The sequence below is a fragment of the Zophobas morio genome, unplaced genomic scaffold (genome assembly GCF_036711695.1).
Source record: "Zophobas morio isolate AGI-343-1 ecotype UQ-CSIRO unplaced genomic scaffold, CSIRO_AGI_Zmor_V1 ptg000008l, whole genome shotgun sequence".
Taxonomy (NCBI): domain Eukaryota; kingdom Metazoa; phylum Arthropoda; class Insecta; order Coleoptera; family Tenebrionidae; genus Zophobas; species Zophobas morio.
The window spans coordinates 10,489,252-10,501,954 of NW_026972113.1; the positions used below are offsets into that span (position 1 = coordinate 10,489,252).

General features: G+C 34.9%; 1 protein-coding gene across 2 annotated transcripts; it reads right to left on the reverse strand.

The window, feature by feature from the left end:
* Positions 1–356: 356 nt before the first annotated feature.
* LOC135125304 (zinc finger protein 142-like) lies at positions 357–2,383 on the reverse strand. 2 transcript variants are annotated; one of them, XM_064050780.1, is made up of 2 exons: positions 2,195–2,383; positions 357–2,139 (listed from the first exon to the last, which is right to left on the reverse strand). In XM_064050780.1, exon 2 carries the CDS (start codon positions 2,081–2,083, stop codon positions 386–388), a length of 1,698 nt encoding a protein of 565 aa, XP_063906850.1. In that variant the 5' UTR covers positions 2,084–2,139; positions 2,195–2,383; the 3' UTR covers positions 357–385. The 2 variants fall into 2 exon arrangements, with proteins under 2 accessions (XP_063906850.1, XP_063906849.1); XM_064050779.1 differs by having other exon boundaries at positions 357–2,092; positions 2,140–2,382.
* Positions 2,384–12,703: the final 10,320 nt, after the last annotated feature.

A 12,703-nucleotide genomic window follows, 5' to 3' on the forward strand; every position in this document is an offset into this window, starting at 1 on the left:
CCCTCAAAAAAAACACTAGATAACCCCAATATTATTTCGCCCTGTAAAATATACTAGGGAACCTCGAAAATGTTTCAGCTTTTTAAAAAAATAACACTAGGAAACCCCGAAGTTCTTTGGTGCCTAAAAAAAATAACACCAAGATTCTTTCAGCTTCTCAAAAAAAAAAATCGCCAGAGCACCCCAAGATTGTTACCTTATAGAAAAAATAACACTAAGCCTATGATCTTATTTGTTTTTGGTTTAATGAGTAAATACTTAGTGTTACAATTTACATCACCCATTCTTCCACAACCAGCATCTGCGCAACGCACTCTATCCCCATTCTCACAAATTCTGTGCATCAAAAGTAAAAATACAAGCAACAACTTTCGATTTATTGTGTTCATATCAATTTTACAGTTTTCTTCGCATGTACATACGTAAAATGGTTCCTCAAGTTGCCTTTCAATTTCGCCTTATACGGACACCTGTCGCACTGATACCACCTAATATTATTCTCACTCACGTGTTTACTAATCACGTGAACCTTCAAATTATGCGCGTACCTCGTCTTATACACACACTGCTCGCATTCGTACCACTTCACCTCCGTCTCGTCTTCGTGAAACGCGATTTTATGCTCCTTCAAACACCTGATGTACTTAGTTTTAAAAGTGCACTGGTCACACTGATTCCACTTAATGTCCTTCTCATCTATATGTATGGCGTTGACGTGCAACTTCAACACTGACTTAAACTTAGCCTTGTAAGTACACTGCTCACAGTGGTACCACTGGATCTCGCTTTCGTCTCGGTGTTTGTTAAAAATGTGTCTCTTCAAGTACTCACTGAAATTGGTTTCATAGGGACACTCCTCACACTTGTATTTCTGGGGGTTGGCAGTGGTGACGTGCACTCTACCGTGTTGTTTCAAATTATACTTGTACTTGGTTTTATAGGGGCATTTTTCGCAGTGGTACCACTTGATGGATTTTTCGTTACAATGTTGCAACTGCAAATGCTTTTTTAAGTCATCCTTATGTTTAGTTTTATAGGGACATTTTTCGTTGTTGCAGTGGTACCACTGGATGGCGCGGTGGTTATTGAGGACGTGGCGCTCCAAATATTCTTGTAAATCGGTTTCAAATGGACACTGTTGACACTTGTATTGTTTGACGTTCTTGTCCATCAAGTGTCGACTTTCGTGCTTCTTCAGGTAGTACTTGTGCTTAGTTCTGTATTTGCACTTGTTACATTGGTACCACTGGGTGTCTTTTAAGTGCTCCCAGTAGTTGTGTTTTTTTAAAGAGTACTTCTGTTTGGCTTTGTAGGGGCACTTGTCACATTGGTACCACCGAATTTGGTCGTCTTTCAAGTGTTTTGAAACGGTGTGGGCGTTTAGGGAATATTTATGTTTAGATTGGTACTCACAGTGGTCACACTTGTACCTAGTACCAGTCGTACCACCCTTATATTTAGTCCCAACATGTGTCCTACTTCTGTGTTGATTCAAATAAAAGCGGTACTTAGTTTTAAAAGGACACTCGTTACATTGGTACCACTTGATTTCAGTCTCATCCACGTGCTCGCGATCCGCGTGCCTTTTCAAAGAGTACTTTTGTTTGGCTTTGTATGGGCATTTCTCACACTGGTACCACTCAATTTCGTCGTCTTTGAGGTGTTTCGAGATTTGGTGCGCCTTCAGCGAGTACTTATGTTTCGATTTAAAGTCGCACTGGTCACAATGGTACCGCACAAACGTGCTTTCTTCACTGTGAACCTCAAGTCTGTGGGACTCCACAGCCCTTAGAATTTTCGTCTGGTAGGGGCACAGTTCACACTGGTACAGTCTGGGGGGACTTTGTTCCACTTGGTTACATTCAGCTGTGTGTTGTAGCCACTTCATGATAAAAAATGTTTCGAAAGCACACCCTTTACAAATATAACTCGGGGGGTTAACGTTGTCTTCGGTTTTAATACAACGATTTGTCTTGTGTTGTTTTAATAAGACGGCTAGGGGGGTTCGGAACGGACATTTCTTGCAAGGGTAGTTATCGATGGTGGTGGTTTCGCAGTCGAAGAAGTGGGAATTGTTGGTCATTTTGGTTACCTGTGTTGGAATTTGTAATTTCGTAACAATAAAACGTTGTGTCTCACCTAGAAATATTGTTTTTTAAATCGCTGGATTGTTATCACAGTTTGGCTACATAACCTCAAAACACAACGTTATCTCGGGTGTTTGATATGATCAAATCGATAACGTTTGTTGTCGTTTTTGCATGGTTTTTCGTCTCTGTACACGATTTAGGACTGGCGGAGGTTTTTACTAAATATAAAACTATAAAAAGAAAACTTATTTCAATCAGATGTCATCAACATCGTCAAGGTCACGAAATTCAAATTTGGGTTGAATTACAAAGTTTTGGGGACACTGTATATGGTAATATAGGCCAGACAAGTAGGAAACGATCTAAAGATAAAAAATTATCCAAAAATAATATAAAAAAAAAATTTCGACTTGTAATATTTACTGTGACCCTTATCGCGGGATGCATAAAGGCGAACATTGCGTTCACCATTTAAGGTCATTTGGGCTGTATTATAAAATTTTGGGACACTGTATGGTATTGGTAACAAAGGTATCGAGAAATAAAAAAGAACACAATGTGTGAAAATAAAAAAAGATTTAGACATTTTATAATTACTATGATCCTTATCGCAAAGTACATTGGAGCGAAAATTGCGTTCATGAAGGAAGTCTACAACATTTAAGGTTAAATCAAATTTGGGGGCATTTTATGGTCACAAAGGCCACGGGAAACAAAAATCGATAAAGAAATAAAATGTGTGACAAAATAAAAAACATTTCGACAGTTAATAATTGCTATAGCCTTATAGCGAGGCACATAGCGGCCAAAATTGTATTCAAAGATGAAAATCTGCGCCATTTAGGGTCATGAAAAAAGATTTGGGCTGTATTACAAAAAATTTTGGCACACTGTATGGTAACAAAGGCCACGAAAAATAAAAAAGGATAAAGAAACAAAATGTAAGAGAACATAAAAAAACATTTTGGACAATTAAAAATTACTGTGACCTTATTGTAGAGTACATAGAGAAGGGAATTGCGTCCAAGGATTTAAATCTGGAATATTTTCCTCGACATTTAAGGTCACAAAATCAAAATTTGGTTTGCATTACAAAATTTTTAGGGCACTATACGATAACAAAAGCCACGAGAAGTAAAAATCCAGAAACAAAATGTGGGAGAATGTAAAAAAACAATTTCGATATTTAATAATTACTATTATGACCCTTATCCCACAGCACCTAAAGGCGAGATTTCCGATTAAAGATTAAAATCTGGAAGATTGCGTAAACAGTTAAGGTCACAAAATTAAAATTTGGGCTGTATCATAAAATTTTTTGGGCTCTGTACGTTAGCAAAAGCCACGAAAAATAAACAACGATAAAGAAACAAAATGTAGTAAAACATAAAAAAATACTTTGAACAATTTAAAATTACTGTGACCTTATTGTAGAGTACATAGAGAAGGGAATTGCGTCCAAGGATTTAAATCTAGAATATTTTCCTCGACATTTAAGGTCACAAAACAAAATTTGGTTTGCATTACAAAATTTTTAGGGCACTATACGATAACAAAAGCCACGAGAAGTAAAAATCCAGAAACAAAATGTGGGAGAATGTAAAAAAACAATTTCGATATTTAATAAGTACTATGACCCTTATCCCACAGTACCTAAAGGCGAGATTTCCGATTAAAGATTAAAATCTGGAACATTGCGTAAACAGTTAAGGTCACAAAATTAAAATTTGGGCTGTATCATAAAATTTTTTGGGCTCTGTACGTTAGCAAAAGCCACGAAAAATAAACAACGATAAAGAAACAAAATGTAGTAAAACATAAAAAAATACTTTGAACAATTTAAAATTACTGTGACCTTATTGTAGAGTACATAGAGAAGGGAATTGCGTCCAAGGATTTAAATCTGGAATATTTTCCTCAACATTTAAGGTCACAAAATCAAAATTTGGTTTGCATTACAAATTTTTTAGGGCACTGTACGATAACAAAGGTCACAAGAAGTAAAAATCAGGAAACAAAATGCAGCAGAAAATAAAAAAACATTTTCAACATTTAATAATTACTATGACCCTTATCTCTGAGTACATAAAGGGGACAATTACGTAAAGATGAAAATCTGGAACACTTCCTGGACAATTAAGGTCACAAAATCAAAATTTGGTTTGTATAACAAAATTTTTAGGGCTCTGAACGGTAGCAAAAGCCACGAAAAAATAAATAACAATAAAGAAACAAAATGTAGGAGAACATAAAAAAAAACATTTTGGACAATTAATAATTACCGTGACCCTTATTGCTAAGTACATAGAGAAGGGAATTGATTTCAAGAATTAAAATCTGGAACACTTTCGTCGACATTTATGGTCACAAAATCAAAATTTGGCCTGTATTACAAAATTTTTAGGACACTACGATAACAAAGGCCACGAGAAGTAAAAATCCAGAAACAAAATGTGGAAGAACATAAAAAAACAATTTCGATATTTAATAATTACTATGACCCTTATCCCAGAGTACGTAAAAGCGAGATTTCTGGTTAACGATTAAAATCTGGAACACTGCGTAGACAATTAAAAATTACTGTGACCCTTATTGCAAAGTACATAGAGAAGGGAATTGCGTTCAAGAAATAAAATCTGGAACACTTTCCTCGACATTTAAGGTCTCAAAATCAAAATTTGGCCTGTATTAAAAAATTTTGAGAGTACTATACGATAACAAAGGTCACGAGAAGAAAAAATTAGGAAACGAAATGTAGCAGAAAATAAAAAAACATTTTCAACATTTAATAATTACTATGACCCTTATCTCTGAGTACATAAAGGCGACAATTGCGTTTAAATTTGAAAATCTGGAACACTTCTTGGACAATTAAGGTCACAAAATCAAAATTTGGGTTGTATAACAAAGTTTTTAGGGCTCTGAACGGTAGCAAAGGCCACGAAAAAATAAATAACAATAAAGAAACAAAATGTAGGACAACATAAAAAAAAACATTTTGGACAATTAATAATTACCGTGACCCTTATTGCTAAGTACATAGAGAAGGGAATTGATTTCAAGAATTAAAATCTGGAACACTTTCGTCGACATTTATGGTCACAAAATCAAAATTTGGCCTGTATTACAAAATTTTTAGGACACTACGATAACAAAGGCCACGAGAAGTAAAAATCCAGAAACAAAAGGTGGAAGAACATAAAAAAACAATTTCGATATTTAATAATTACTACGACCCTTATCCCAGAGTACGTAAAAGCGAGATTTCTGGTTAACGATTAAAATCTGGAACACTGCGTAGACAATTAAAAATTACTGTTACCCTTATTGCAAAGTACATAGAGAAGGGAATTGCGTTCAAGAAATAAAATCTGGAACACTTTCCTCGACATTTAAGGTCTCAAAATCAAAATTTGGCCTGTATTACAAAATTTTGAGAGCACTATACGATAACAAAAGTCACGAGAAGTAAAAATCAGGAAACGAAATGTAGCAGAAAATAAAAAACATTTTCAACATTTAATAATTACTATGACCCTTATATCTGAGTACATAAAGGCGACAATTGCGTTTAAATTTGAAAATCTGGATCACTTCCTGGACAATTAAGGTCACAAAATCAAAATTTGGTTTGTATAACAAAATTTTTAGGGCTCTGAACGGTAGCAAAAGCCACGAAAAAATAAATAACAATAAAGAAACAAAATGTAGGAGAACATAAAAAAAAGCATTTTGGACAATTAATAATTACTGTGACCCTTATTGCAGAGTACATAGAGAAGGGAATTACGTTCATAAATTAAAAACAGGAACACTTTCCTCGACATTTAAGGTCACAAAATCAAAATTTGGCCTGTGTTACAAAATTTTTAGGGCGGTGTACGATTACAAAGGTCACGAGAAGTAAAAATCCAGAAAGAAAATGTGGAAGAACATAAAAAAAAAACAATTGCGATATTTAATAATTACTATGACCCTTATCCCAAAGTACGTAAAAGCGAGATTTCTGGTTAACGATTAAAATCTGGAACACTGCGTAGACAATAAAAAATTACTGTGAACCTTATTGCAGAGTACGATAAGTAAAAATCCAGAAAGAAAAATGTGGGAGAACATAAAAAAACAATTTCGGTATTTAATAATTACTATGACCCTTATCCCAGAGTGCGTAAAAGCGAGATTTCTGGTTGACGATTAAAATCTGGAACACTTCCTGGACAATTAAGGTCACGAAATAAAAATTTGGGTTGTATAACAAAATTTTTAGTTCTCTGTACCGTAGCAAAGGCCACGAAAAAATAAATAACAATAAAGAAACAAAATGTAGGAGAACATAAAAAAAACATTTTGGACAATTAATAATTACTGTGACCCTTATTGCAGAGTACATAGAGAAGGGAATTACGTTCATAAATTAAAAACAGGAACACTTTCCTCGACATTTAAGGTCACAAAATCAAAATTTGGCCTGTGTTACAAAATTTTTAGGGCGCTATACGATAACAAAGGTCACGAGAGGTAAAAATCCAGAAAGAAAATGTGGAAGAACATAAAAAAAAACAATTGCGATATTTAATAATTACTATGACCCTTATCCCAAAGTACGTAAAAGCGAGATTTCTGGTTAACGATTAAAATCTGGAACACTGCGTAGACAATAAAAAATTACTGTGAACCTTATTGCAGAGTACGATAAGTAAAAATCCAGAAAGAAAAATGTGGGAGAACATAAAAAAACAATTTCGGTATTTAATAATTACTATGACCCTTATCCCAGAGTGCGTAAAAGCGAGATTTCTGGTTGACGATTAAAATCTGGAACACTTCCTGGACAATTAAGGTCACGAAATAAAAATTTGGGTTGTATAACAAAATTTTTAGTTCTCTGTACCGTAGCAAAGGCCACGAAAAAAATAAAAAACGATAAAGAAACAAAATGTAGGAGAACATAAAAACACATTTTGGACAATTAATGATTACTGTAACCTTTATAGCAGAGTACATAGAGAAGGGAATTGCATCCAAGGATTATAATCTGGAACACTTCCTGGACAGTTAAGGTGACGAAATCAAAATTTGGGTTGTATAACAAAATTTTTAGGGCTCTGTACGGTAGCAAAGGCCACGAAAAAATTAAAAACGATAAAGAAACAAAATGTAGGAGAACATAAAAAAACATCGTGGACGATTAATAATTACTGTGACCCTTAATGTAGAGTACATAGAGAAGAGAATTGCGTTCAACGATTAAAATCTGGAACACTTTCCTCGACATTTAAGGTCACAAACTCAAAATTTGGCCTGTATCACAAAATCAAAATTTGGCCTGTATTACAAAATTTTTAGGACACTGTACGATAACAAAGGCCACGAGAAGTAAAAATCCAGAAACAAAATGTGGGAGAACATAAGAAAATAATTTCGATATTTAATAATTACTATAACCCTTATCTCTGAGTACATAAAGGCGACAATTGTGTTTAAATTTGAAAATTTGGAACACTTCCTGGACAATTAAGGTCACGAAATCTAAATTTGGGTTGTATAACAAAATTTTTAGTTCTCTGTACGGTAGCAAAGGCCACGAAAAAAATAAAAAACGATAAAGAAACAAAATGTAGGAGAACATAAAAACACATTTTGGACAATTAATGATTACTGTAACCTTTATAGCAGACTACATAGAGAAGGGAATTGCATCCAAGGATTATAATCTGGAACACTTCCTGGACAGTTAAGGTCACGAAATCAAAATTTGGGTTGTATAACAAAATTTTTAGGGCTCTGTATGGTAGCAAAGGCCACGAAAAAATTAAAAACGATAAAGAAACAAAATGTAGGAGAACATAAAAAAACATCGTGGACGATTAATAATTACTGTAACCCTTAATGTAGAGTACATAGAGAAGAGAATTGCGTTCAAGGATTAAAATCTGGAACACTTTCCTCGACATTTAAGGTCACAAACTCAAAATTTGGCCTGTATCACAAAATCAAAATTTGGCCTGTATTACAAAATTTTTAGGACACTGTACGATAACAAAGGCCACAAGAAGTAAAAATCCAGAAACAAAATGTGGGAGAACATAAAAAAATAATTTCGATATTTAATAATTACTATAACCCTTATCTCTGAGTACATAAAGGCGACAATTGTGTTTAAATTTGAAAATTTGGAACACTTCCTGGACAATTAAGGTCACGAAATCTAAATTTGGGTTGTATAACAAAATTTTTAGTTCTCTGTACGGTAGCAAAGGCAACGAAAAAAATAAAAAACGATAAAGAAACAAAATGTAGGAGAACATAAAAACACATTTTGGACAATTAATGATTACTGTAACCTTTATAGCAGAGTACATAGAGAAGGGAATTGCATCCAAGGATTATAATCTGGAACACTTCCTGGACAGTTAAGGTGACGAAATCAAAATTTGGGTTGTATAACAAAATTTTTAGGGCTCTGTACGGTAGCAAAGGCCACGAAAAAATTAAAAACGATAAAGAAACAAAATGTAGGAGAACATAAAAAAACATCGTGGACGATTAATAATTACTGTGAGCCTTTATGTAGAGTACATAGAGAAGAGAATTGCGTTCAAGGATTAAAATCTGGAACACTTTTCTCGACATTTAAGGTCACAAAATCAAAATTTGACCTGTATCACAAAATCAAAATTTGACCTGTATTACAAAATTTTTAGGACACTGTACGATAACAAAGGCCACGAGAAGTAAAAATCCAGAAACAAAATGTGGGAGAATATAAAAAATAATTTCGATATTTAATAATTACCATGACCCTTATCTCTGAGTACATAAAGGCGACAATTGTATTTAAATTTGAAAATTTGGAACACTTCCTGGACAATTAAGGTCACGAAATCAAAATTTGGGTTGTATAACAAAATTTTTAGTTTTCTGTACGGTAGCAAAGGCCACGAAAAAAATAAAAAACGATAAGAAACAAAATGTAGGAGAACAGAAAAACACATTTTGGACAATTAATAATTACTGTAACCTTTATGGCAGAGTACATAGAGAAGGGAATTGCGTCCAAGGATTATAATCTGGAACACTTCCTGGACAGTTAAGGTCACAAAATCAAAATTTGGGTTGTATAACAAAATTTTTAGGGCTCTGTACGGTAGCAAAGGCCACGAAAAAATAAAAAACGACAAAGAAACAAAATGTAGGTGAACATAAAAAAAAACATCGTGGACAATTAATAATTAGTGTGACCCTTATTGTAGAGTACATAGAGAAGGGAATTGCGTTCAAGAATTAAAACCTGGAACACTTTCCTCAACATTTATGGTCACAAAATCGAAATTTGGTCTGCATTACAAAATTTTTAGGGCACTGTGATAACCCAAACTTCCCGCCTTAAAATTTGACCTTGAAACAGTTTGAAAGGCCCGCGAAAAATTCAAAAATTCAAAGTTTGGCCTTGGCTGTGATCGTCTAACTAATGAGAACCTACGTTGTGTGTTTTTTTTTTTTGTGGTTTTGAAAAATGGCGGGAAGAAGTTCTTTCATACAAGTGCATACACTGTCGAGAGCGCAAGAAATAATTAACAGAAATTGTTTTGGAGGGGGGGAAACGGCACCACCCTCACAGGGGGAAATACGCTGCGAAGATTTACCCCTCAGCGCAAAAACCCCCTTGGTTTTATTCCCGGACGACATTTTATTACATTTCAAAACCCTTAAGATATGTGAAAGAAAAACACTCGCGAATTGACTGAAAGAAAAACACTCGCGAATTGACTGGAAGAAAAACACTCGCGAATTTACAGACATACACATATGAAAAACGAACAAATGGAAAATTCTATAAATCTGTTTGGAATCAATGCAAATATTTGAATATCATAAGTTTAATAAACAAAGCAAAAACCGAATCAAGTAACTGGATGCAAGTACACAAGTTATTACAGGCGTGTGGCGGCCGATCTTCTTTCCCTTTTTTTTTTTTGTTACGGCAGTTAACAGGAGTACAACAAAAGTACCCCTGGAGCGTTGTAGCATAAGCGGAGTCTGAGCTACCGGTCTGGAACTGTTCTCCCCCCGCGACGGTGATTCTATCTATCGCAAAGCCTACCCCACACGCATATCCCATGACGAACTTTGCCCTGCGGAACTAGGCCATTACGGTCTTCCAACCCGCAAAGATCTCGACTATTGGGCCAAATCGAGAAATTCACAACGTCGGCGGCCGCCCCCTGAATCTATCCAAACCTGTGGACTTGTACAGGTGGCGCGATAAATCTCGCCAGCTCGACTAGGAACCAAACCTCGCTTCTGCCACGTTTTCTGTATCATTTAACCTCAATTCCATTTTAAAACATTCAATCCCTTATAACTCTGATGTTAACAACAACTGAACAAGTGTTAAAGTTTCAAAGAGCAATAAACAACATTTAAATTCGCCATACAATCTTGTGAAATCTTAAACAACAAATAATTCTTATGTGGGATTAAAGTTGGACATCAAATAATTTATATGATAGAAAACATTCATCGACAAAGTATTTACAAAACAAAAGTTAGCAAGGATTTATGAGACGAAAGATCTGGTGTGAAATAAACTTGTACAAATAGAAATGTTATGTGAGGTTAGAACTGTAGAACATGAAATTTACGTTCAATTAAATTTATACAACAAATAAAATTACTGAGGTTAAGATTGTGAGATTAAGAAATATAGTATGATGTGAAAAATTGCAGAGTTAACATAATTTACAGGAGATTAATATTTGCCACACTTTATCAACAGTTCAAACAAAGAGTTTACATTATGCCAAATTATATCATTAAGTGATTGGTTACTTCAGAAATAATTTACTTTGAGAGTTTAAAATACTACGAACTGGTTACCCCAACAAAACACATAATAAACAAATACAAAAATATCCAATCATCGCTCCGAGGGAAAAAGCGTCTCGGTGATGTAAAAATCCAAAATCGTTGCGAGGAAAAAGCGTCTCGGTAACGTAAATTTTCTGTAGCGTTGGGGGCATGCCTTAATTAATTAATCAATCTGGCGTTGCGAAACATGCCCCGATGAATTAATCGTGATAACGATGATAACCACCTAAGGGGAGAAAATATCATAACCCCCCGCCAGTCCGCAGTATAATGAACTTGTTTAACTGCCGTAAATGAACTATTAACAATCTTGTGTGAAGAATTTAGAAGTGTTATAATGTAACACTTACGTATATGCATCCAGAGACCTATTCGTAATTAAACATAAGGTGTTTTTCCTGACTAAGTGAATTTCATGAAATCTTCTAGCAAATGGTTAATTTAAATAATCCTGATTGTTAAATTGTGTTTGCTCTAGCTGAGTATTAAGAAAAACTAGCTTGATTGGTGAATTTACAAACAAAGAAACAGATTCACAACACGTGTTCGCGTCCGACCGGAAGTCTGCAATTTTCGATTAAAAGGGCGCAAGAATTTACCGCGCGGGTTGGGGACAACTGTATCATTATGAAAAATACGTTTGATCGTCGTTAAACAAAGGCTTCCTCCCGTTTTATTAACTACCAAACCAACTAATTTAAACCTAGTTCTTACCACGTGGTTACACTTACACGAAACACACCAGAATGACACATTCTACCGCCATGCCGCTTTTCTACCAACCCTCTAACTGAAATTACCCTAGCGCTACGTGCTGCCATCTAACCCAAAGATCATGCAACTAACTCCTAAGCGCTACGTGCATTAGACCATCCATGCATATTTGGTTGCCTATGTTTAAGGAGTTCCTTTTCGTGATTGAACCTTTTTTTTCAAATTCAAATTATTCAAATGCGATTTCGCGCCGCTGTCAATTAATTTCAGCGCGAAAACTTTGATTTAAATTCGGTCACCACAGCACTGTACGACAACGAAGGTCACGAGAAGTAAAAATCCAGAAACAAAATGCAGAAGAACATAAAAAAACATGTTGGACATTTAATAATTGCTATGACCGTTATGCCGGAGAACATAAAGGCGACATTTCAGTTAAAAAATGAAAATTTGGAACACTTTGTAAACAGTTAAGGTGACGAAACCAAAATTTGGGCTATATTACAAAATTTTTAGGGCATCTTAGGGTAGCAAAGGCCTACTGAAATAAAAAATGATAAAGTAACAAAATTGAGAGAACATAAAATAGATGAAAATGTGGAAGACTTCGTAGACATTGAAGGTCACGAAGTCAAAAATTTAGGGCAATGTATGGTAACAAAGGCCACATGAAATAGATAAACAAAATGTGGGAGAACATAGAAAACATTTTTGACATCTAATAATTACTATGACCCTGAGAATCGGGTTCAAAATTGCCAGTTTGGATAACTTTTCGTGAAAATTTCAAAAGAATGTCAATTTTTACTTCCACAGTGGTCCCAGTACGGCCCTGCCCTCCATCCTCTACCCGTCAAGTTACAAATTTTCGTAGCGGCGCCATCTTCCGATCATCACCTGTAACCAATCATTGATCGGACTATTCATGAATCATTGTTGGTACAGTTTGCGTGCAACAATCAAAGAAAAACAGTCCATCACTCACCCAACTAAAAATTCTTCGTTGTCCAGCAGACCCTCACTCACTC

Bases quoted from the DNA above. Each gene is read 5' to 3' on its own strand.
- LOC135125304 (XM_064050780.1), bottom strand. From the start codon at position 2,083: ATGACCAACAATTCCCACTTCTTCGACTGCGAAACCACCACCATCGAT.